Source organism: Oncorhynchus kisutch, linkage group LG17, assembly GCF_002021735.2.
Source record: "Oncorhynchus kisutch isolate 150728-3 linkage group LG17, Okis_V2, whole genome shotgun sequence".
Taxonomy (NCBI): domain Eukaryota; kingdom Metazoa; phylum Chordata; class Actinopteri; order Salmoniformes; family Salmonidae; genus Oncorhynchus; species Oncorhynchus kisutch.
The window spans coordinates 9,713,717-9,737,497 of record NC_034190.2 but is presented as its reverse complement, the minus strand read 5'-3'; the positions used below and the strand labels follow the sequence as shown (position 1 = coordinate 9,737,497).

The following is a 23,781-nucleotide window of genomic DNA, read 5'->3' as shown; positions in this document are numbered from 1 at the left end:
TCTTTGTCGATTATCTCCCATAGAAGTGAAGGCGTGTTCCATTGGGAATGACTGACATCACACATTTTCCTAAAAAGACAAAAACGGCCAGCAGGACCTAAAACTATTCTGTCTGAATAGATTATTGTATCATACATTCATAGTTTTTTTTTTGTAACAAAGTGTATATTTTTGTACTGAATCTATGTTAATACCTCGTGTTTAGCAATTCAAAAATGCCTTAATGATGACAGGCAAACTCAAGAACTCAGTGTTTGCAACAACAACAAACAAATACATTTGGTGCTGTGTCTGTCGGTGGTCTTTAAAGCATACTTTCTGCCCATTGAAACAAGACAAAATGGGAAACTTCTGTTCTTTTAATAAAATTGTTGAAAACAAATCAATTCATGAATAATAAAAAATAATAAAAAAATGTCATCTCACAATTGAATGTCAGCGCCCTTATACTTGGACTGAAACAAGAACATCTACAATGTATAGTACTGCTTCCAGTGATGGCCCATTCCAGCCAAAAGGAATAGGGGGGAGGAAGGTATTGCATTTGATCACACAAATGTACTCTATAATTCATTATGCTGGAGACAGTATTGGCAACAATAAAAAATTTGACCAATTGAGTGAGTCAAATTTCGCATGGTTATAAATATGCTATAGACATGAAACCACCAGCATCCAAGTGGTAAAAAAAAATATTTTAAAAAATGATAGAAAAAGTTACAAATTTTAAAAGACTAAAAAATTCTAACATGAAAATAGTGATTCCAGATCACCAAAATATTTAGACAATTCACATATTTCTTTTCACCATAACACTGTAAACTCATGCAATAAAAAATGGGGTTGTTGTGTCAGTAACAACTGTGCCATCTTCCCGGCAAATTTGTTACTCAACGTTTTCCCAAAACAAAGTCACTATTCCAGTATCTATAATATCCCTTGAACATGACTTTGGGTTTCCAACCATCTTTATCAAAGGTTCATCGTAAGGGCAGTTTGTGACTTATTTTCCTTCTCTGCCATAGTTTCTGGTGAAGAATGAGGGGGATTCGTGACCATCTTTATCAAGAGTTCATCATCGGAGTTCTCCTTATCCCCTGACAAATAAATAAACAACTATAGGTGCTCTGCATAATAGGTAGAGAATAGCCCATTTCAATGTTATCTATCAAACAGTGCAGCTGTAGACTATGTCAAAGATATTCCATGGGAGAGGAAATATACGATAAGAGGAGTTCTTACCTGCACTTCTTTTACCAGTGTTTCCCACGTTGGCTCTATAGTTATCTTCCAAGACTTCTTTAGTGTCACATCTCTCCAGAATCACCATTAGGCTCTTCATTTGTGGATTTCTCACCATCTTTTTACTCAAGGGCTCATCGTCTGAGCTGTCATCCAAAGACCCTGATAAAGCAATACAAATGATCAACTATTGCATAAAACAAGACAACCTATTTTATTTATTCTAAGGTGTATTTTGGATTGTGCTGAAAAATAATTCTCACCTTCACGTGTTCTTTGAACAACTTTGGTGCTCCGTCTGATGACTGCTTTGTTCATAATGTCTGGTCTCGTCTTCTTTCTGGCTACCACAGTCTTTCCTGATCCGCTCCTCTTCTTTAATGGTGTCGTGGTCTTCTTTACAGCTTTAAGAGGCTTCTTGACCAGATTTATCAAGGGCTTATCATCAGAATCAGAACTCACCTCTTCCTCTGACAATTAAAACAGGATGAAGCAAAAATATTAGAGAAATTTAACGACCCAAATTCAGCGACCCAACCTGATCCGCCAGGATATTGTGCAATAAAATTGAAAAAGTGCTTTGCAGAAGTAGTTACCTCTGCTCATTTTCCCTTCAATTTTATTACAGTTGTTGCTGTTTGATTCCTTAGTGACACACCTCTTCAGTATTGTCCTTTCAGTCTCTTTAGATGGAGACTTCTTGGTCAGATTTATTAATGGCTCGTCATCAGAGCTGTCATCTGAGGTCTCTGATCATGCAATCAGAAAACAAAACATTTGAATTAGAAACAAGGATACAAGTCTCCAAAAATATTATGTCACGGTGAAAGCATGGAGCCAAGAGGCGATATGTATTCTCACCTATACTCCTGTTGTGTTTTTTAAAAACTTTTCTGGGCTTTTTAATGCCAGGTGTTTTTCTGGCTGTAGTGGTGGGTGTCTTCGTTCGCATTTGTGTCTTGAGTTTGTCGACCATGTTAATCAGGGGCACGTCATCTGAGCTGTCACCTGATGATGAATCTAGTTACATAGAAGAACAAATGTGAAGAGGAAAGCAAGTTTAGTCCCGCTGAATCCATTTAGCTCATTTCTGTATTTATATTCTAAATACAAGATTTGAGGAACTAGTCTCACCTGTGCTTATTTTATTAGTGTTCTGTGAGCTATTTCTGCGCTTCTTCACATCGTTCACCTCTCTGGCTGTGTTGAAGGGTCTCTTTTTGAATGGCAATGATGTCTGTTTAGGGATCTTTCTAATCATCTTTATCAAGGGCTCATCGTCTGAGCTATCATAGGAGTCCTCATTCTGGGTTGAACCTACAATTATGACAAAGACTAAATAAATTGATACCTCCTTCCATTCAGAATAGTAGTGTGTGGGTTTGTGTGTGTGTTGTACAATATTCAGGGCATAGCCTACATGAGAGGGGTTCCCACCTGTGAATTTGTTGTTTGTCTTCTTGATGCCATTACCTGTTCCTCTTTGGATATCAGTAGTCCCTGGCCTCTTTGCTTGTACAGTGGCTTTTTTAGCTCTGGAAAGTTTATTCAGCAACTTCGTCAAGGGCTCATCATCTGAGGTGTCATCCAACCCTAATCACATAAACAGTGAATATGATGATCAACAATATATAATCATAAATATATAATTATAAATATATTTAATAGGTGTTTAAAGGTTTTAATTTCACTGTAGTGTTCGCTCACCAGAATCTTTTCTAGTGCTATTCTTTGACTCAGGTTCTGGTTGTCGGTTCTGGTCTTTTTCACCCTGAGACCCATTGTGTTCAATGTGCTGCGGCTTCTTCTTTACTAATGCAATTAGGGGTTCATCATCGGAGCTGTCATCCAAGGACTCTAACGGTACTGCCAGAAAACATGTTAAAAGAATACAACTGCTAGCTATAAGTCATTGCATATGTTCGAGGGTTATATCGTTAGGGTCCTTGGATGACTTGTCTAATTAAATAAAGGTTAAATAAATAAAATATTCACCTGTGCGTGTCTCCACCATGTTTTGACTTCCACTTCTTCTGCTCAATCTGAAGCTCAAGTTAAAATGCGCGAGGATATACACAAAAATTGAATACTCAAATAACACACTAGTATGTAAATATAGCTAGCGATTTACTCAACAAGTAAAAACCTTGATCCGCCGATTGCCTTTCCAAGATATGCAAGACTGCAAGATGTCAATTTCCTTTTGTTTACACTTGCTAGAAGCACCGAGCTCTGCGCTAGAACAGAGAGGAAAAGGCGGAGCGAGAGATTTTACTCCACTAAAATCTTTCCACGAAATAAACCCACGAAGTGAGGAATGTTTGTATGTAATTTTATGTTAAAAAAAATGTAATTGCTCATTTACTACCTGAGGCTTATTTTATCGAATAGAAGTTTCGAAATGGTTAGGTTGAATGCACTGATATAAGTAGACCTACGTGGCATTTCGGAAACGACTTTATATTGCAGTTGTGCCTGTTGTCATAGAGATAGATAGAGGACTCATCATAGATAGCATAGCCATTGCCATTGTTGGATTCCGCCATTTTAAGGTAGCCAACTGGGAGGGGATTCCAATAAGTTGTGAGCAATCAGCCAATGTAAAAGAAGAAAATAGATTTCTTAAACATAAAAAATTGAGATAGCCCCAATGGCGCTGCCCATGCTGTCACAGACGCTATAATGGCACAATTACAAATATGCGTCCTCTATCTATCTCTATGGCATGTTGTTCTGCCTTGTCATTGGCTAGAAGGGTCCCACCTGATGTCACCTCCTCACGTATGCCTTCCATCTTTGAGGACATGTAATTACATTTTTAGAGCGGTCACTTGACTATCTTGTCAATCTAAATGACAATCTTCGACTAGAAGGCTCGATGTCCCTATTTGATGACGTCATGGTCCAGCATTTTGTGTTCAATATTGAAACTACTGGGAGCCTACTTGTAAATGAAGAGGGTCTTTTACTTAATTATAAGGCATTTTTATCACTTTACAAGATCCCTGTAACATCTAAAGGTTTTGCAATTGTTTTAGATGCCATTCCATCTGGTGTTGCTTTATTTTTCATTAAATCTGTTGACTCATCAGTCCATCCAACAACAGTAGAGCTCTACGAGCCTTGTTGGAATGGTTTTATTGATCAAATCTTCTTTGGGAAAAAGTTTGGATGTTACCACACACATACCTACTTATTAATACAATTAGGACGTTTAAAAAAAAAAAAGAATCATAAATATTATCATGCCAACCACTATATGAAGAAATTTAAGAAAAACATAAATTCAAATTGTACCTTTTGTAATGACCACCGAGAAACAGTGTTGCATCTTTTTTTGCATTGTATTCATATAAGGAATCTGTGGCAAGACATCAGTAGATTTCTAACTGAACACATTTATGAAGATTTTAAACTATTGTGGAGAGATGTACTGCTTGGATTCTTTTTTAAGTTTAAACGATTTTTAAGTAATTCATGTAATTATTATTTCGGTCAAATTTTATATTCACAAATGTACATTTCCCAAAAAAATTGAACTATATTTTAAATACTCTATCAACAAAAAAAGCTGTTAGAATTATAAAATGTGTGTATGCCACATAGAAGGTCCTTGTGTAATGTGATATTGTACACCCTAGCCCAAATGTTCTTTATATAGACTTGTGTTCCTCAATGTACTTTTTGTATTGAATTGTTAATAATAATAATAAATATGTATAAAAAGGATGAGTACTCAAACCCCCCCCCCCAAAAAAAACATTTTTTTTAAACAATAATGTAAACAATTCTAAACTAAATGGGTGTATTCATTCTGCCGATTAAGTTACAAAACATTTCTTAAACGGAAGCAAACTGAACTTAACAGGGAGGAACATACCTGAATTATTATTTATTTTCTTCAGTTCGGTTCTTAAACGCTAAACAGCTTCCATAGTGAACATACTAGAGTTTGTAGTTGATAAATTCAGGTAGATCCCTCCCCGTTTGATTCCGTTTTCACCGTTTGGTTCCTAGAGCAAGCAATTAACGGTTTCGCAACAGAAGTCGTTTACTCCAATTAGAAACCGTTTACTCCAACCCGTTTACTCCAATTGCAATGAAAACAAATTTCTATTGGACAAATTTCCCTCCCCATTTCGTTACCGTTTGCTTCGTACAGTAAATGGTTAATGGTTTCCGTTGCGAAAACATTTTTTGCAAAAGACGAAACGTTTTGCAACGGACTAATGAATACACCCCTGTAGCGTGCAGTGCACTACGCAGATAGTGACAAATCAGTGCAGTCCATTAAGTCTCAAATAAGTGAGTAGGTCATAATGTAGTTAGTTTGGTTCATTTATTAAGCTACACATGTTTAATAAATGTCATATTCGAACATGGTGTCAGAATATAGACAGAGGAACATGATAAGTGTGGTAGCCAACTAAAGCCTCAATAACCTGGAAAGAGAGAGAGAACTGTCAAATGTTTTCAACTTTTCTTGCTAAAAACAATGCAGGTACAACTAATACCCAATTGAAGGCTACACTAACTAACCAGTCACTCTGATTAAAGCCAAATGACTCATCCTTATTTGGTGTTTTTTATTTGGCCCAGTTTATGAAAACGTGAATTATAATTAATTAATTAATTATAACTCATTAAAAACCCACTAATGCAGAAGTACTCATTTACATAACGTCTCAACTAAAATAATATTAGTCCTTGGACAGTTAAGCGCTCATTATCCCCACACACACACACTGCTCATTATCCCCACACACACACACATTGCTCATTATCCCCACACACACACACACATTGGAGCATAAAAAGGGCAGCAGGTAGCCTAGCGGTTAGAGCGTTGGGCCAGTAACCGAAAGGCTGCTGTTTCGAAATACCCAAGTCGACAAGGTGAAAAATCTGTCGATGTGCCCTTGAGCAAGGCACTTAATCCTAATTTGCTCCGGCGACGTACTACTATGGCTGATCCTGTAAAACAACACATTTCACTGCACCTATCTGGTGTATCTGACTATAAAACATATATTTTGATTATTTTTTTAAAAGCCATTAATGATGTGTGATATTGACAAACAAATGACGAAGATCCATATAGAATGCAAATACCGTTTAACCATTTGTACATCAAAATGAATTGTTTAGGAGCATACGTGTGCTGCTGATCCTGAATTATAGTGATCTCCAACTAAACCAACAACGTCATATTTCACTCATAATAAACAGGAAAAACATAACCATAACATTTCAAACAGCATTATAGCCATCTCTGCTCACACGAGGTACTGTACACACAAGAAGAAGACACCACTTAAAGAGGAGCAACTTGGGGAACGAATGATTTGCGCTGTACAACGTCGATGTCTTTATGCTGGTATCGTGTGACTGCTCAAAGGGAAGGAGTTACAAAGCAGCTATTTTACTTGCTTCTCGGACGCCACTCAAATAGGCTCCTGTTACCGTCTGAGGAAAGTGCCTGTTGGTCGCCTGAAGATAGAAAGACAGGAGAAAAACAAAATGTTTAAATCAGGGGCCGTATCTATCAACCGTCTCAGAGTAGGAGTACTGATCTAGGATCAGGTCTCCTCTGTGCATGTCATCTGATTCCTTGTGATCTAAAAGGCAAAACGGGTCCTAAATTAGCAGTCCTACTCTGAGATGCTTCTCGTGGATGTTTGGTGTGAAGGCCTGTAGTAATACATTGGTATAAGATACAGGAGGCTGGTGGCACCTTAATTGGGGAGGACAGGCTCGTGGTAATGGCTGGAGTGGAATAAGTGGAATGGTATCAAATACATCAAACACACATGGTTTCCATGTGTTTGATGCCATTCCATTCGCTCCGTTCAGGACATTATTAAGAGCCGTCCTCCCCTCAGCAGCCTACACTGGTGTACGATGATAAAATGGGGTCAAGGTCTTACCTCCCCAGCAAAGAACACCTTTCCTTGCACATCTTCAGCAATGATGTCATAGGCCTCCCCGCTGCCCCCTGTCTTCACGAAGCTGTATGACATCTGAGACCACATGTCTCTGCTCCACCGAGTCACAAAGTAATTCACCGGATCGGGGACCTCCTACAAGGGAAAAATAAGGAAAGATACAGGTACAACATGATTTATTTATTGGACATTTATTTTTGTATGCCTTAAAAATGTCACTTGTAGTAGTCCTAATGTAATGTGTGGTTTTCTCTTCAAAGTAGTAGACAGTTGTTCTAATACCTGCTCCTTGAAGAGTTCACGCAGCACCTTCATGCACTGATCAGCGACATCTTTGTCCTCCATGTCCCTGATAGAAGGCACAGCTTCACCACTGATGACGGACATCAGGACACTCCGTTTTCCCTGCGGAATGGGCCAAGACAGGAACACATCTTTCTCTGGTAGGAAACCTTTTTTTTTCTTTTTTTTTACATATTTTTTTACACATTCCTGCCCACAATTCAACAGGTTCACTTCAATGAATGAACATGCTGCAAAAACCTCAGCTGTCTCTAATGTCTACATAACAGCATTTCTCTCCTTTGAAATAACAGATGTTTACATAGTAGTTAAGTAAGTATAGCTGGAGTACAAAGATGATTGGTGGAATCTCACCTGTGGATCCATGTCATAGAACACACCAAACATCCCTCTCTTGTCAGGACTGGGTGGAATGTGGCCAAAGTAATCTGCTCCTTGGATCTTTCCGTCCCAGAAGCGAAACGGGAACTGCAGAGCAACCTGAGAGAAGGAATGTGTGTTAAGACAGTTTCTGATGAAGACAACTTGTCTGTCGAAACGTTGGTTAATTAGGTTATTAAATTATTGCATCTGACCTCCGAGAGCGTGAGGGTCTCCTTTTCTTTTTTCAAGTGTTCTACTCCGCCAGCCAGCACCTCTCCTAAACAGGTGTTCTACTCCGCCAGCCAGCACCTCTCCTAAACAGGTGTTCTACTCCGCCAGCCAGCACCTCTCCTAAACAGGTGTTCTACTCCGCCAGCCAGCACCTCTCCTAAACAGGTGTTCTACTCCGCCAGCCAGCACCTCTCCTAAACAGGTGTTCTACTCCGCTAGCCAGCACCTCTCCTAAACAAGTGTTCTACTCCGCTAGCCAGCACCTCTCCTAAACAGGTGTTCTACTCCGCCAGCCAGCACCTCTCCTAAACAGGTGTTCTACTCCTCCAGCCAGCACCTCTCCTAAACAGGTGTTCTACTCCGCCAGCCAGCACCTCTCCTAAACAGGTGTTCTACTCCGCCAGCCAGCACCTCTCCTAAACAGGTGTTCTACTCCGCTAGCCAGCACCTCTCCTAAACAGGTGTTCTACTCCGCTAGCCAGCACCTCTCCTAAACAGGTGTTCTACTCCGCTAGCCAGCACCTCTCCTAAACAGGTGTTCTACTCCGCTAGCCAGCACCTCTCCTAAACAGGTGTTCTACTCCGCTAGCCAGCACCTCTCCTAAACAGGTGTTCTACTCCGCCAGCCAGCACCTCTCCTAAACAGGTGTTCTACTCCGCTAGCCAGCACCTCTCCTAAACAGGTGTTCTACTCCGCCAGCCAGCACCTCTCCTAAACAGGTGTTCTACTCCGCTAGCCAGCACCTCTCCTAAACAGGTGTTCTACTCCGCCAGCCAGCACCTCTCCTAAACAGGTGTTCTACTCCGCCAGCCAGCACCTCTCCTAAACAGGTGTTCTACTCCGCTAGCCAGCACCTCTAATAAACAGGTGCTCTACTCCGCTAGCCAGCACCTCTCCTAAACAGGTGTTCTACTCCCCTAGCCAGCACCTGTCCTAAACAGGTGTTCTACTTCGCTAGCCAGCACCTCTAATAAACAGGTGTTCTACTCCGCTAGCCAGCACCTCTAATAAACAGGTGTTCTACTCCGCCAGCCAGCACCTCTAATAAACAGGTGTTCTACTCCGCCAGCCAGCACCTCTCCTAAACAGGTGTTCTACTCCGCTAGCCAGCACCTCTAATAAACAGGTGTTCTACTCCGCTAGCCAGCACCTCTAATAAACAGGTGTTCTACTCCGCTAGCCAGCACCTCTAATAAACAGGTGTTCTACTCCGCTAGCCAGCACCTCTAATAAACAGGTGTTCTACTCCGCTAGCCAGCACCTCTCCTAAACAGGTGTTCTACTCCGCTAGCCAGCACCTCTCCTAAACAGGTGTTCTACTCCGCTAGCCAGCACCTCTCCTAAACAGGTGTTCTACTCCGCCAGCCAGCATCTCTCCTAAACAGGTGTTCTACTCCGCTAGCCAGCACCTCTCCTAAACAGGTGTTCTACTCCGCCAGCCAGCACCTCTCCTAAACAGGTGTTCTACTCCGCCAGCCAGCACCTCTCCTAAACAGGTGTTCTACTCCGCTAGCCAGCACCTCTAATAAACAGGTGCTCTACTCCGCTAGCCAGCACCTCTCCTAAACAGGTGTTCTACTCCCCTAGCCAGCACCTCTCCTAAACAGGTGTTCTACTTCGCTAGCCAGCACCTCTAATAAACAGGTGTTCTACTCCGCTAGCCAGCACCTCTAATAAACAGGTGTTCTACTCCGCCAGCCAGCACCTCTAATAAACAGGTGTTCTACTCCGCCAGCCAGCACCTCTCCTAAACAGGTGTTCTACTCCGCTAGCCAGCACCTCTAATAAACAGGTGTTCTACTCCGCTAGCCAGCACCTCTAATAAACAGGTGTTCTACTCCGCCAGCCAGCACCTCTCCTAAACAGGTGTTCTACTCCGCTAGCCAGCACCTCTAATAAACAGGTGCTCTACTCCGCTAGCCAGCACCTCTCCTAAACAGGTGTTCTACTCCCCTAGCCAGCACCTCTCCTAAACAGGTGTTCTACTTCGCTAGCCAGCACCTCTAATAAACAGGTGTTCTACTCCGCTAGCCAGCACCTCTAATAAACAGGTGTTCTACTCCGCCAGCCAGCACCTCTAATAAACAGGTGTTCTACTCCGCCAGCCAGCACCTCTCCTAAACAGGTGTTCTACTCCGCTAGCCAGCACCTCTAATAAACAGGTGTTCTACTCCACGAGCCAGCACCTCTAATAAACAGGTGTTCTACTCCGCCAGCCAGCACCTCTCCTAAACAGGTGTTCTACTCCGCTAGCCAGCACCTCTAATAAACAGGTGTTCTACTCCGCTAGCCAGCACCTCTAATAAACAGGTGTTCTACTCCGCTAGCCAGCACCTCTCCTAAACAGGTGTTCTACTCCGCTAGCCAGCACCTCTAATAAACAGGTGTTCTACTCCGCTAGCCAGCACCTCCTCTAAACAGGTGTGCGTTTCTTTCACCTCCAGATTATTAAGACAGTTTCTGGTGACAGGGTGAACCAGTTTAATTTACATCACCCAGAGTGTGTCGCAGCTCTAAACCCTTACCTTTTCAATGAGACCTGCTCCAAGACTGTGGATGGCTTTCAGCTTTCTCTCAGGAAGAGGAGGGTTGAATTGAATGATATTCTTCTGGAGTAAAGTCAATGGGACTGTCACCAGAACCTAAAAAAAAGACCAAATAAATGTTCCCAAAACTACAGTTAAGAGTGGAATGTCAGGGAAGACAACTGTACTTTAACATGCATCGTTACTCTGTAAATAAACAAATGAGTCCTTACTTTCTGTGCTGTCCACTGAGTCCCATTGGATGAGGTAACTTTGACTATATCCCCTGAGTAATCGATAGCTTGAACCTACAATGAAACAAGTGTACTGTGATTGTGAGGCATTGCTCGAAATGCTTGAGTACAAAACAAATTTGAGAAACCTCTCACTTGTATCTAACTATATACCACAACCAAGATGAGAGGAGAATGGGCAACGAAAGGAACATAAGGAGATATTATTGGGACGCACCCTAAGTGTGCACTTGTTCACACATCTAAAAAGCATTGAATTGCTTAAGGCATTGGCTAGTAGGAGTTTCCAGCATATTTCTCATACCAGTCATTTCCTTTCAAATCAGTGAAGGGAAGTAGACAAGTACACACTTTGCGAGGAAGGAGAGATAATTGGGACATCGTATTTGATGGCTCACCGGGCTCTTGATGCGGATGTCGAGGCCCTCAGCCAGTTTGTTAAGCACAGACGAATAGCCCTCTGTCAGCAGTGTATGGTCTCCTGAGAACTGAGCAAAGAACTCATTGTGGTCCCAGGATCGAGCCGACACCTGCGAACACACACACACACACACACACACACACTAAATTCAGGGGTTAAAGCAACAACAAAATATCCCATGACTGAAACTTAAGACGATCTCAGATGGATTGTCTGGGGATGAGTTAACCTCCACTTTCATGTAAGAACGTCATAACCATCATGCTTTCAGGAAAGAGAATCATTTTGTACATGTATCCTTGCTTAGGGGGTCCCGGGTCCTCAACGGGATAATTGTTTTCACAAGGACTGAGAAGCTCAGTTCTGGTGACTTAAACATATATTTTTTTTAACATTCTACTAAAAAAAGCATGAAAATAAAATGACACTGACACCATCTAAAATACAATTTCCACTTCCAAAAATGGGCTCAATAACTATTGGTAAAAATGATATTAAAATGATTTAAACATATTGGATCATTCATATAGCCTATGCATGGTCTATATTATCAGGTATGCTATCAGGAATAAGCATTAGCACCTGTAGCCCAACTGATTGCATAGTGGCTATAAATTATACATAGGCTGAAGCATGGGGTTGGTCCATCTGCATTTAACCCATAGAACACCACATCCTGATTGTTATTATTCATTTATTATAAATACATCATTATTAATTAGTATTCACTTCACTTTTTTTTCTATTACAGAGTATGTTACTGCCCTTTGAAGGCAACATTGCCCATTTTAAGAGCTCTGTTGTACAGTTGCACCTAAACCATTCTTGAAACTCTGGTTGTAAAACTGCAGGGTAGCCTAGTGGTTAGAGTTGTAACCGGAAGGTTGCAAGTTCAAACCCCCGAGCTGACAAGGTACAAATCTGTCGTTCTGCCCCTGAACAGGCAGTTAACCCACTGTTCCTAGGCCGTCATTGAAAATAAGAATTTGTTCTTAACTGACTTGCCTAGTTAAATAAAGGTAAAATAAATTTAAAAAAATGTAAAACTACACCACGCGCAATTGAAGGAGTATAGAAATAAATGTGGTTGCAATGGAAAACTGGGATCCCACTCTTCTTTTAGCAAAGGTCAAAACTGCTTTCAAAAGTGTTTTCCCACGATTGGCTCTTGTAACTTCAATGAGCCTCGAGAGGAATATTTATAAAACACAAGCCGACTTGGTAAATAGGTCAAATATTCTACTATGGGGTTGTCTGATTTTGTTTGAATAACATTAAAATGGCAAAAAAAAATTGTAGCATAGTCTTTGAATGACTTTACAAACAGCTACAGTAGACTAGACGCCGCTGTCGGACTGGAGCGCTGCTGTGGTGTGGAGCGCTGCTGTGGTGTGGAGCGCTGCTGTGGTGTGGAGCGCTGCTGTGGTGTGGAGCGCTGCTGTGGTGTGGAGCGCTGCTGTGGTGTGCATGACAGACTATGTCATTCCCTTCGTCTGAACATCGGAGTGTCATCCACAATCATGCATGTCAGTTGAATACAAACAGTGTAACAGAAAATAAAATACTTGAGAATACATTTATTTGGGAATATATTTCATAGCCTAATAGAGACAAGCATGTCTGTTCTATGTCATCTCCAAACCAGATTTTATTGAGCATCTTCACTGATCGGGGAAAATAAGAAAAAAAACGACTTCTCCAGAATCCATATGATGGAAATCCGTTGCTGTAACGGAGAACTTTAACCCCTGACTATGTTGTCATAACTCTCCTACGGTCACTTCATTGACTGTCACAAGAGACAGGGTAGGAATGATCTCATCCTCAGACCTGGTCCAGTGTGCTTCCACAGGCATATTCCAGGTTGCTGAGATGGAACTGAAGCACTTTCTCCTCCAATTGGCTGAACTGGACCCCAGACTCCTGAAGGAACGTTTTGTAGACCTCCTGGATTTTCTCTGGAAGTGAAAATTGTAAAATGATAGAAACTAGATGATAGAAACTAACTGACCAAATGTCTATCACTACTTCATATATAAGCAAATCATTTAGTGACTAGGGTTGCAAAATTACGATGTCCCAAAATTCCCAAGTCTTCCAGAAATCCTGGTTGGAATATTTCTGGAATCAGGAGTAAATAAATATAAATTCTGTGATTACTCTAAAAGCCGGGTTTATGCTACACGATTTTACCCCATATTCTAACCCAAAGTCTGCAATGCTCTTATAGTGTGAGATGTGCAACGACACCTTTTGAGAACAGTGATGAGCAACAGCCAATGAGAGCTCACCTGAGAAGAAGCCAGTGAAACATCACCCAAGACATGTAGACTCTGGATCAGGAGCCATGACTACTACTAGTATGTGTTTGTACTTGCCTTTAATCAAAGGAAAAGTAGCAAATTTTTACAGCTCTGAAGTTCACAAGCAATGTTATTCAATTCAAAATGTTGGCTAGTTATTTCAAATCTGTTTGACTGAAAACATTTGAGGCTGTTTTGAGCCACAGCTTGTTGGAGCTACGTTAACTCTAAATCACATCATCGTTTCAGTCGTGTAGTATATACACCAGGCTTTACCGCTATTTCTGTAAAACCTTGGAATTTTGGGGGAAGTTACGAGATTTCGCAACCCTAGGAGTGACCACACATGTGTTGTACCTCCCAGAGGAGTGTCCTGGTTCTGAGACTTGTCTTTCCTCCATTCTGACACCACATCCAGGATGGCGTTAAAGTGGAAGTCCATGCGCTTATCGATGGCCGGGTCTGTGGCACTCCCTCCCTCCTGGAACAGGTCACACCTCTCCCCCAGCTTGTGCATTTTAATGCTGAGCTACATACAAGAGAAGCAACTGAGTATGTGAATACTTGTAGGACCCGAAAGACTTCTGAGGCATCTATTAGCAGTTACACAATACTAAATGAAATGAGGCAGCAGCATAAAAAATGTTATTTGGTTGAACTTTGGGTGAATGATTAGAAATGTTGACATTGAAAAATCCTGTTTTCAAGGTACGGTTTGTGAGTGAATGACTGAGTGCCAGTAGTTTGTGTCAGGGTTGTTACAAAGAATCTCTCACCTGCTCACTCATCAGTGCAATTGGGTTGTTCACACAGCCGTTCACAATCTGAGCCCCCCGACCCACAGTGACGCCGCCCAGCGATGTATCGTCCCACACCCGCCCTCCAATCCGCTCACTCGCCTCGAGCATCACCACCTGTGATTGGATCAAACACTTGGAGGTCAAAGTTCATGAAGAAGGCACAGCCACAGAACTCATCAGCAGTTATTCATTCAATATGGTGTGAACAATATTATGTATACCTCATTTCAGACCAAGAACATCTTATGGGTTATTATAGGAGTAGGTTCCATATCTGGACACCCAGCTAGCACATTTGTTTCCTTGGAAGTTGTGGAAACGTATGTTATTGATTTCCATAGGTTCTGGGAATGAACTCCTACGTTTCCTGACGGGTAAAACTGAACATTTTTTTAAATGTTCTGAGAATGCAAGTAAAAATATCACCTGTTCTGGGAACATACATTTTTAGAGGTTTCAGGGAGGTTCTGAGAACAAAAACGATAGGTTATTTGAAGGTAATTAAATAACGTTCTGAGAACATGTTCAATAAGACTGCTAACAACACTGCTAGCTTAGTTTGGGTTAACTTTTTGAACTCCAAGCAGATAGGACACATGGAAATGAATTTGCTTAGGCATTAATCATGCAAAAAAAATGTATGAGTGAGATTCAAATGTATGATCTTCTGTTGTCTATCCATGGAATTAGTCCTCTGTGCCACTAGGATGGAGCTAGCGTACCATGTTTTTTTTTTTACTCATACAAAGCTGTTTTATCTAGTCAGGAAACAAGCACTCATTAAGATCAGGTGTGGCCAATGAACGATTAGTGGACTCGGCCAACACACCTGAACACACTTAAGACAGAATATAGAGTTTTGTTGAGGCTGAGAACAGAATGTATATATTTTTAAATAACGTTCTCAGAACGTTCTTTGAACGTTACTAATGTCATCTTGTGGTTTTTATGGAAAGTTTTGAGAAAATTACTTTAAATAGGACCATGAGGAAACCTGTAGAAAACGTTATGCTGAAGTACTGAAATTCCCACAGCAGAACATTGTTTCTTAACGTTCTCTGAACAATTTGAGAAATTTATTTTAAATAGAATCATGAGGAAATGTTATGTTGAAGAACTGAAATTCCCACCTAACATGGAACTCAAACAGGCTGCGCACGTGCGCCATCGTTCATAATTTTATTTTGTCCCGCCACACGAAACGCGATCACAACACGCAGGTTAAAATATCAAAACAAACTCTGAACCAATTATATTAATTTGGGGACAGGTCGAAAAGCATTTAACATTTATGGCAATTTAGCTTGCACTTGCTAGCTAATTTGTCCTATTTAGCTAGCTTGCTGTTGCTAGCTAATTTGTCCTGGGATATAAACATTGAGTTGTTATTTTACCTGAAATGCACAAGGTCCTCTACTCTGCCAATTAATCCACACATAAAACGGTCAACCGAATCGTTTCTAGTCATCTCTCCTCCTTCCAGGCTTTTTCTTCTCTTGACTTTATGTTGCGATTGGCAACTTTCATAAATTAGGTGCATTACTGCCACTGACCTCGTTCATCTTTCAGTGGGTATAACCAATGAGGAGATGGCACGTGGGTACCTGCTTCAATAAACCAATGCACCATTCCCAGAACATTGTAGGAAGTTCTGGGAATGACCATGGGACAACCACGCTCTCACCAAGCTCTAAGAAACATAAGGTTCTCAGAACGTTATGTGCTAACTGGGTATGGTCAAAACATCAAAAACAAAAATGAACACTTGAAGTAGTTCTACATTTTAAATCTTAAAATAATACCTGCATGCCAAAGTTTTGCAGTTGCCGCGCAGCAGCCAGCCCCGATGCCCCGGCTCCAATCACAATCACGTTATTCTGCAAAGACCAACAAAACTCTGTATGAGCTGCAGAACATAACTGGACAAAGTTGATGGTAGAAAATTAGACACACTCACGTTGTGGTAGCGCTCGGGAAGCAGGGGCTGTTTGACTGATAGAACCCCAGTGTTGATCAGACCCTTCCTGGTCATGAAGAGAAGCACCCTGTCCATTTCCTGTACACAACGCACACGTACCAGCCCTCTCACAATGATGTGAGGAGCACAGTTCTGGGGTGTCAGCACCTCCTAGACATGAGAGGAAGGGACGTGTTTAATCATTACCACCAGGCCCTGTTGTGTTTAATTGATAGAAAATAAAATGTAATTTCTCCTAGGTCATGTAACTCCATTGTTTTTCATCACTATTCTATTAGTCTCTCGTCAAATATAGGTATGTGACTAGATGGCTGGGTTATGTGAAATAACATGTGGAAAGAGAAAGGTACTCCACACAAACCAGGTGGATGCTAGTGGATGATCCAGCCTACCTACGGAGGAAGAGGAGACGGCGTGTCTGATGTAGAGCTCTAGGCCTGTCTACCAGTATCTGACTGACGTTTCTCCCTGCCTGTCTATCATCGACGCTCCCTCCGCTCAAGCTACTGACTGTCTTTTCAAACTGCCTCTAAAGCTGTGAAAGACCATCAATTCATGAACTGACAGATCTCTACATTTCTTATTATTATTACTACTACTATGACGCTTCCAAAAAGCGTCTAATTTAAACAGTGTAGGACTTATCTGTCTGGCTACCTTACAGCCTCTGTGCCAGGAGGCCAGGATAAGGTTACGCAGGGCCAGGTACATGGTGGGGTCACGGGAAAACTCTGGAAACTCATAGAGCTCATCCAGCTCCATCATGTCCGGTCGCACACACAAGGCCTTCCCACACTCGTTGGGCTGGTAAAAAGGCTGGAAGTATGGACACAGCCCTGGAACTGAACACAAAGTATGAGTTTGAGAACATGCATTTACTGACCACGAGTGACTGGTGGTTCAACAGACTAGCTAAGATAATAGAAAGAAAAGTAGCCTAGACTTAAGCAATAATGCACGGGGGGGTGTGGTATATGGTCAATTATACAACGGCTAAAGGCTGTTCTAGACACAACACATCACGGAGTGCCTGGACACACCCCTTAGCCATGGTATATTGGCCATATACCACAAACCCCTAAGGTGCCTTATTGCTATTATAAACTGGTTACCAATGTAATTAGGTCAGAACAAATACATGTTTTATCAAACCTGGTGCTATACGGTCTGATATACCACGGCTGTCAGCCAATCAGCATTCCAGACTCGAACCACCCATTTTATTATGGATATTAACGACTCGCCGATTTACTGGTTCCTTAGCTCTGGGTCGCACTCCCTTCTCTGTGAAGTAGAGCAACAGAGTTAAGATGTGGATTCTCTCCCATCCCCGATGGACTTACTCTGTGGTGGGATGGCTCTGCAGTGCTCTGCCCTCAACTCAGCATGAGAGTGGTTGCTGGTGGATCCTGAGGGGCTCATGCCCACACAGTCGGGATAGTAGGCTGTGAGGAAAGGGTTGGCCGGGCTGTCCTTAAATAACGGGGGCAGGATCAGCATGGAATGCCACCAGCTGTCGATCACCTCCGCCACTCTCTGTGGAACACAACAAGGTTCCGAATAAGAGCAAGGCTGCAGTGATACTTTAAATTGTTGACTGAAAATGAAGGAACACAGAAGGTAATTTTTCAAGACAGTCACTCACCAAATCTTCTGGCAGAGAGCACTGGTCTGGCCCTTCGGTCTGTAGATGTAAACACGTGATATTATGGCACTATCATGAAATGTCAATCAAGTTATTGTTGATTATGTTGTTGTCTCTTCCTCCTGCTACTTCCTGTTTACCTTGACATTGTTGAACTTCATGCCACAGCGATACGTGGCTGCTAGTGAGGCAGTGAGCTGGATCTCCTTGGTTAGCTGACGCCATTTCCCACAGTCTGGCTTAGTGCATTGGACCTGGAAACCAATCACAATGGAGTGAATGTGTTTGAATTACTCACTTGATGGAGAGTGACCTGAATACTATGCCAGTTAGCTGGACATTTCGGGGTTGAAAGGCAGCTGTGTTACTCTCACCCAGTATGGAAGCTGTTGATCTGCCATGAAAGCTTTCAGACTGGGCTCACTCTTCCCATTGCCAGTCCAAACCCTCTTCCAGGATGCATATGTCTCATAGCCATCTTTGTGACTGATAAACCAAGGAAAGATATAGTCATTACATTCAGATCAACAGAGAACAGGTGTCCATGATGACATGTTTGACAAAATGACAACGTTATTTTTTAAATTAGACTGTTAACCTTCTATAGTAGTGATCAAAACACTCGTTACAAAAGTGCTCCCCGCAGGACAAATGGTACCACCGAGAAGTGTAGCCATTTTTGGCGCACCTGAAAGAAAGACGGAGAGCAGTCAGAAACCTGTCAGCAAGTACTCAACACACTGAATGTGATGTCATACTTTCTCTCCATTGTGTTCCAACAGGTGACATCACTCATACGGGACACTTGTACCTCAACTGATCAGTGTAGGGCAAGAACCGTCACACTATTTGATGTAAGACAGTGGCAGAACTCCCATACTTGCATTCTAAATAGTAGGCATACGACAATAGAACGTATACGACATTTCTAAAACGTACTATGCTTTATATAAACAGGATATCCTACTCATTTTGGCTTTTCATCTAGTACAATTCACTGTACACTTATTGAGGGGGAAAAAATGTGTCTTTCCAGGCGCGTGTGTGTGTTTGACAACAGCTGACAATCAGAGAAGGTGACGCGTTGTACCAAAATGAACGAGCGGCGAAAATCAACCCAACAGATGACGCATCCTCAGTATAGATTAGTATGTTGATATTAGTTGCTTACTGCATTAATTTGTACTAAACAGTACATTCTAAATAGTACGTAGTACACAATATGTAGTTTTAGTAAGTAGTAGGCAAGACAGATTTCGGACACAGCTGCCAATGACTCTCTCTGGAAACCACCAGTGAAGTATAAACAGGAGATGATACCAGATAGAACAATGAGAGATATTTCACCAGATGTATAAATGTGAATTATCCGGTTGGCGTTTCCACTCAATACCAAATATGGTAGTGAGAGAAAGCCCAATGACTAGCATTGGATGGATTTTGGCTGACATTCTGATAATTTACTCATCGATGAAACATCTCAACAGTTTTCTGTTCCCAAAATCTGTTACAAACAGTGGACTAAGTTTTGTAGACTTGACCCTTTGCCAAAGCTTTAAAAAACGGCATTGTTTATAAGGAGTGCAAAGGCAAATTGAGTTATTGCACACGAGCACTTCAGAGTAGGTGTTCCATAACAGAAATATGCAAATGTAACTAGAAAGCGCCAATAGGATCTCACTAGCTCGTGCTTGGCTCTAACCACCTCCTTGCTTGTTCTGCCCACTATGACTAATTTGTTCCCATTTGAAATAACAGGCTGTTGTCTATGTTGGTTAAATTATTTAAAAAAATATTTGATGATACCTTTCAGAGGCACTAGCAAAGCACACTGGGTATGTGGCCGAGCATCCAGCCTTTTCACACTTTCTGTACTTCTTCTCAGATTGGTCCTCTTCTTCCTCTGTGTCAGTGGCTTTTCTTTTAGTCTGGAATCCAATGACAGACAGACTTCAATATCAAGGAAAATATGTTCATTACTGAAAGCAGAGAGATTGGTAAAAGGCAGGAGGCTCTTAATTAATAAGCTGACTGGATGGCAATAGGTAAAGTGAGTGAGAATGACTGAAAAACGGTGGTCTCACTACACCACACAGTCCCAAACTAGCCAGAGCCGACAGATCTAGTATTGTGCCTAGCTCAGGTACAATACTTGATCTGCCAGCTCTGGTTTGTCCCAAAGCAACTGTATGAAGTCTGTTTTGTCTAATATTAGGGTGCACATATACCTGTCCAGGTGGAGGATTATTGCAGCGCTTCATTCTGACGTTGACCTGTCTACCAGAGGAGCGAAGGGACGACTGACCATCCCCAGATGATGACTCCATTGCTGTCCTCTTCTTGGCACGCCGAGCACCTGAAGCATTCACTGTATAATCTGTAAATTGACCACATATCATATCACTGAATGTGACCATGTCACAGCCTAGATAAAAACATGTCATAACAAATGACCTCTCATGTATTATTAAGTAATAATAGATTGCCAACATGAAGCTCACGTGCTGCCCCATCGACCAATACTCAGCTGCCCAAAACTAAAAGCAATGTGGATATGCAAATGTGCCGCTGGCTAGCTGTGCCGCTGGCTAGCGTTAGCTCAAAAGCTGAGCTGTCAGACAATACCGTCAGAGTATGGAAATAGCGCGCTAACCTGCATCTGTCAGCATAGCTGGCTGTGCTCTATCTCTCCGATTCAGAGTCTATTCCTTTGTTTGAGACGATTTGAATAACTATTTGTTATCAATCTGTCTTTGTTGTTGTTGTTATTCTGAGTAGTAAATGAAGGCGAAGCCAAAGATAGAAACTGTGGCTAAACTGACACCAAAACCTACTTCCGGTGTGTCACAACGGGGAAAGTATGCGTTTCGAGTTTGTACTGTTTGCTATCTTCTGCTTGCCGTAGTAGGGGGGTGATAACCATAGTAACGTACTTCGGTCTGTCCGTCGCATTGAGTTATGGTCCGATGCCAACACACACATCCACATAAGTAGGTGTTTTTGTGAGATGCGTTGAAAGTAGTTATAATTCTTCCAGGTATTTGCAATGTTTTCAATGGCAACTACTTGAAAACCATGAGTTGTACACAGTGGTGGAAAAAGTACCCAGTTGTCATACTTGAGTAAAAGTAAAGATACATGAATAGAAATTGACTCAAGTAAAAGTGAAAATAACCCTGGTAAAAACCACTTGAGTAAATTACTTAAGTATCAAAAAGTAAATGTAATTGCTCAAATATACGTAGGTATCAAAATAATGTAAAACTCCTTATATTAGGAAAACCAGACGGCACCACTTTCTTGTTTTTAAATTGAGTTAAGTATAGCTCAAGACATCATTTACAAATGAAGCATTTGTGTTTACTGAGTCCACCAGATTTTTTACAAATGTAACCTTTATTTAACTAGGCAAGTTAGTTAAGAACACATTCTTATTTACAATGACATCCTATAGATAAGAGGCAGTAGGGATGACGAGGGATGTTCAATTAATTGGTGTGTGAATTAGACCATTTTCCTGTCTTGCTAAGCATTCAAAATGTAACAAGTACTTTTGGGTGTCAGGGAAAATGTATCGAGTAAAAAGTACATGATTTTATTTAGGAATGCAGTGAAGTAAAAGTAAAAGTTAATTATAAATATATAAATATAAGTAGTAAAGTACAGATACCGCAAAAAAACGACTTATGTCGTATATTTACGTATTTTTATTTAAGTACTTTACAACTCTAGTACACAACGAACTCTGTAAAGCGGTATTTTTCATAAATGCTTTTGCAATGCTCTCATCGGAGGCTTCAATAACTAAGTTAAAAATCTCTTAAGGATCTGACACTTTTTTCAATTTCCGCCTAAAATGACATACCCATATCTAACTGCCTGTAGCTCAGGACCTGAAGCAAGGATATGCATATTCTTGATACCATTTGAAAGTAAACACTTTGAAGTTTGTGGAAATGTGAAATTAATGTAGGAGAATATAACACATTAAATCTGGTAAAAGATAATACTAAAAAGAAAAAATGTGTTTTTTATTTTTGTTTTTGTTCCATCATCTTTGAATGGCAATTAAAAAAGGCCATTATATGTAGGAGTTTAGATTCAAATTAGATTTTGGCAACTAGATGGAAGCAGTGCATGTGCAAAGTTTCGGATTCATCCAATGAAGCATTGCAATGCTGCACAATATTTTGTATCAAGTCTGCCCAAATGTGCCAAATTGGTCAATTGATACATTTTAAGGTACATAACTATAGAGAACATACAAAAAAAGGATATGATAATACAACATTTTAGCTTACACACTCCCAGGAATGTCATACATGATGGATCACTAGTTTATACACTAACGTTCACACATAGATAGTGGGGTGGGTGTGGAGCCAGAGACAGCAGAGGTTCAAACTGTAGAAACCAGTTCCTACATTTGAACATAAAAATGGATTTTATCAAACAAAGCTATGCTACATTATATCTCTGGGACCCTCAGGATGACAAATCAGAGCAAGATTACTGAATGCAAGTACATTATTTACCTTCAGAGGTGAATGTATCAAATCAGTTGGATTTTTTGTTGTTGTTGTGCACTCTCCTCAATCAATAGCATGGTATTTTTTCACTGTAATAGCTATTGTAAATTAGCCAGTGCATTTAGATTAACAAGAGTTTGAGCTTTCTGCCCATATAAGACATGTCTATGTCCTGGAAAGTTTGCTGTTACTTACAACGCCATTCTATAGTATCATGGCGCCAGAGAAGATGGCTGACTTTTTTCGTGCTCCTAACCAACTGTGTTTTTTTGTTCCTTTTTTTGCGTTGCTTGTAACTTATTTTTTTACTTATTTTGTACATAATGTTGCTGCTACTGTCTCTTATGACCAAAAATAACTTTTGGGCCTCACAAGTTCTCAACTGGCAGCTTCATTAAATAGTACCCACAAAACACCAGTCTCAACGTCAACAGTGAAGAGCCGTCTCCGAGGATGCTGGTCTTCTAGGCAGAGTTCCTCTGTCCAGTGTCAAAATAACACAGACACTGGACAGAGGAACTCTGCCTAGAAGGCCAGCATCCCGGAGTTGCCTCTTCACTGTTCACGTTGAGACTGGTGTTTTGCTGGTACTATTTAATGAAGCTGCCAGTTGAGGGCTTGTGAGGCGTCTGTTTATCAAACTAGACACTCTAATGTACTTGTCATCAAACATGTAAAAAAAAAAGAGTCTGCAAGACCTGGAGCTTGACAGTAGACAGGTTTTTCAGGAGGTCCATGGACAGGACCAGAGTCTCAGCCAGCTCATTGTGCTCTAACAGCTGCACCAGGTTTTACAGACTCTTCAGATGCTTTTCAGCTCCTCTGGTAAATAACAATAACAGCAGCCACCGCAATTCAAAACATGAATTGCTAAAAAGGACAGGTGAATTGGTTCTGGATGCGTCCCAAATGGCATCCTATTCCTTTAATATTACACTACACCGCTCTGGTCAAAAGTAGAGCACTATAAAGGGAATAGGGTAGCCTCTGTCGTGTATGTCATATGTCTTTAATCCATAAGATAATGTAGCTAGTAGCTCTCGAAGGAACGACTAATCAATCAGCAGTAACTTACAGTCGACCTCTGTCAATGTCAAGAGCTCTTTTTCGATGAATTCCATTTGCTACAATCATATTTATGTTTTTTTTACAGATATGAACTGGAGCCTTATGTTAAAGGCACAGAGGGAACAGAATATCTGCTTCTGTATGAATGAGTCACAGAGCTCCATGTCGTCTAT

General features: G+C 41.2%; 2 protein-coding genes across 6 annotated transcripts; both read right to left on the bottom strand.

The window, feature by feature from the left end:
• Window positions 1-341: 341 nt before the first annotated feature.
• Window positions 342-3,755, bottom strand: LOC109907161 (nucleolin 2). Of its 5 annotated transcripts, none has more exons than XM_020504971.2 (9): window positions 3,238-3,755; window positions 2,950-3,108; window positions 2,680-2,835; window positions 2,377-2,559; window positions 2,104-2,262; window positions 1,839-1,991; window positions 1,506-1,712; window positions 1,243-1,404; window positions 342-1,097 (listed from the first exon to the last, which is right to left on the bottom strand). In XM_020504971.2, the coding sequence occupies exons 1-9, from the start codon at window positions 3,254-3,256 to the stop codon at window positions 973-975; spliced, it is 1,323 nt and encodes a 440-aa protein (XP_020360560.1). In that variant the 5' UTR covers window positions 3,257-3,755; the 3' UTR covers window positions 342-972. The 5 variants fall into 5 exon arrangements, with proteins under 5 accessions (XP_020360560.1, XP_020360561.1, XP_031650950.1 ...); XM_020504972.2 differs by having other exon boundaries at window positions 2,716-2,835; window positions 3,238-3,727; XM_031795090.1 differs by having other exon boundaries at window positions 342-1,028; window positions 3,238-3,726.
• A 1,807-nt stretch (window positions 3,756-5,562) lies between these two features.
• Window positions 5,563-20,873, bottom strand: kdm1b (lysine demethylase 1B). The gene is made up of 21 exons (XM_020504964.2): window positions 20,665-20,873; window positions 20,240-20,388; window positions 19,818-19,939; window positions 18,610-18,699; window positions 18,386-18,497; window positions 18,152-18,265; window positions 18,012-18,050; window positions 17,710-17,902; window positions 17,024-17,208; window positions 16,346-16,516; window positions 16,191-16,265; window positions 14,365-14,502; window positions 13,946-14,117; window positions 13,116-13,243; window positions 11,263-11,394; window positions 10,844-10,918; window positions 10,611-10,727; window positions 7,845-7,970; window positions 7,470-7,592; window positions 7,170-7,322; window positions 5,563-6,732 (listed from the first exon to the last, which is right to left on the bottom strand). The coding sequence occupies exons 1-21, from the start codon at window positions 20,678-20,680 to the stop codon at window positions 6,649-6,651; spliced, it is 2,514 nt and encodes an 837-aa protein (XP_020360553.1). The 5' UTR covers window positions 20,681-20,873; the 3' UTR covers window positions 5,563-6,648.
• Between the last annotated feature and the right edge of the window lie 2,908 nt (window positions 20,874-23,781).

What these genes read in the sequence shown, in the direction of transcription:
- kdm1b (XM_020504964.2), bottom strand. An exon ending in ATAATCCTCCACCTGGACAG is followed by an intron (nt 19,940 to 20,239) that starts GTATATGTGCAC and finishes ATTGGATTCCAG; the next exon opens with ACTAAAAGAAAAGCCACTGA. An exon ending in ACATCCGCATCAAGAGCCCG is followed by an intron (nt 10,919 to 11,262) that starts GTGAGCCATCAA and finishes GTTTCATTGTAG; the next exon opens with GTTCAAGCTATCGATTACTC.
- LOC109907161 (XM_020504965.2), bottom strand. An exon ending in TAGCACTAGAAAAGATTCTG is followed by an intron (nt 2,836 to 2,949) that starts GTGAGCGAACAC and finishes TTATGTGATTAG; the next exon opens with GGTTGGATGACACCTCAGAT. An exon ending in TGTTCAAAGAACACGTGAAG is followed by an intron (nt 1,405 to 1,505) that starts GTGAGAATTATT and finishes TTGCTTTATCAG; the next exon opens with GGTCTTTGGATGACAGCTCA.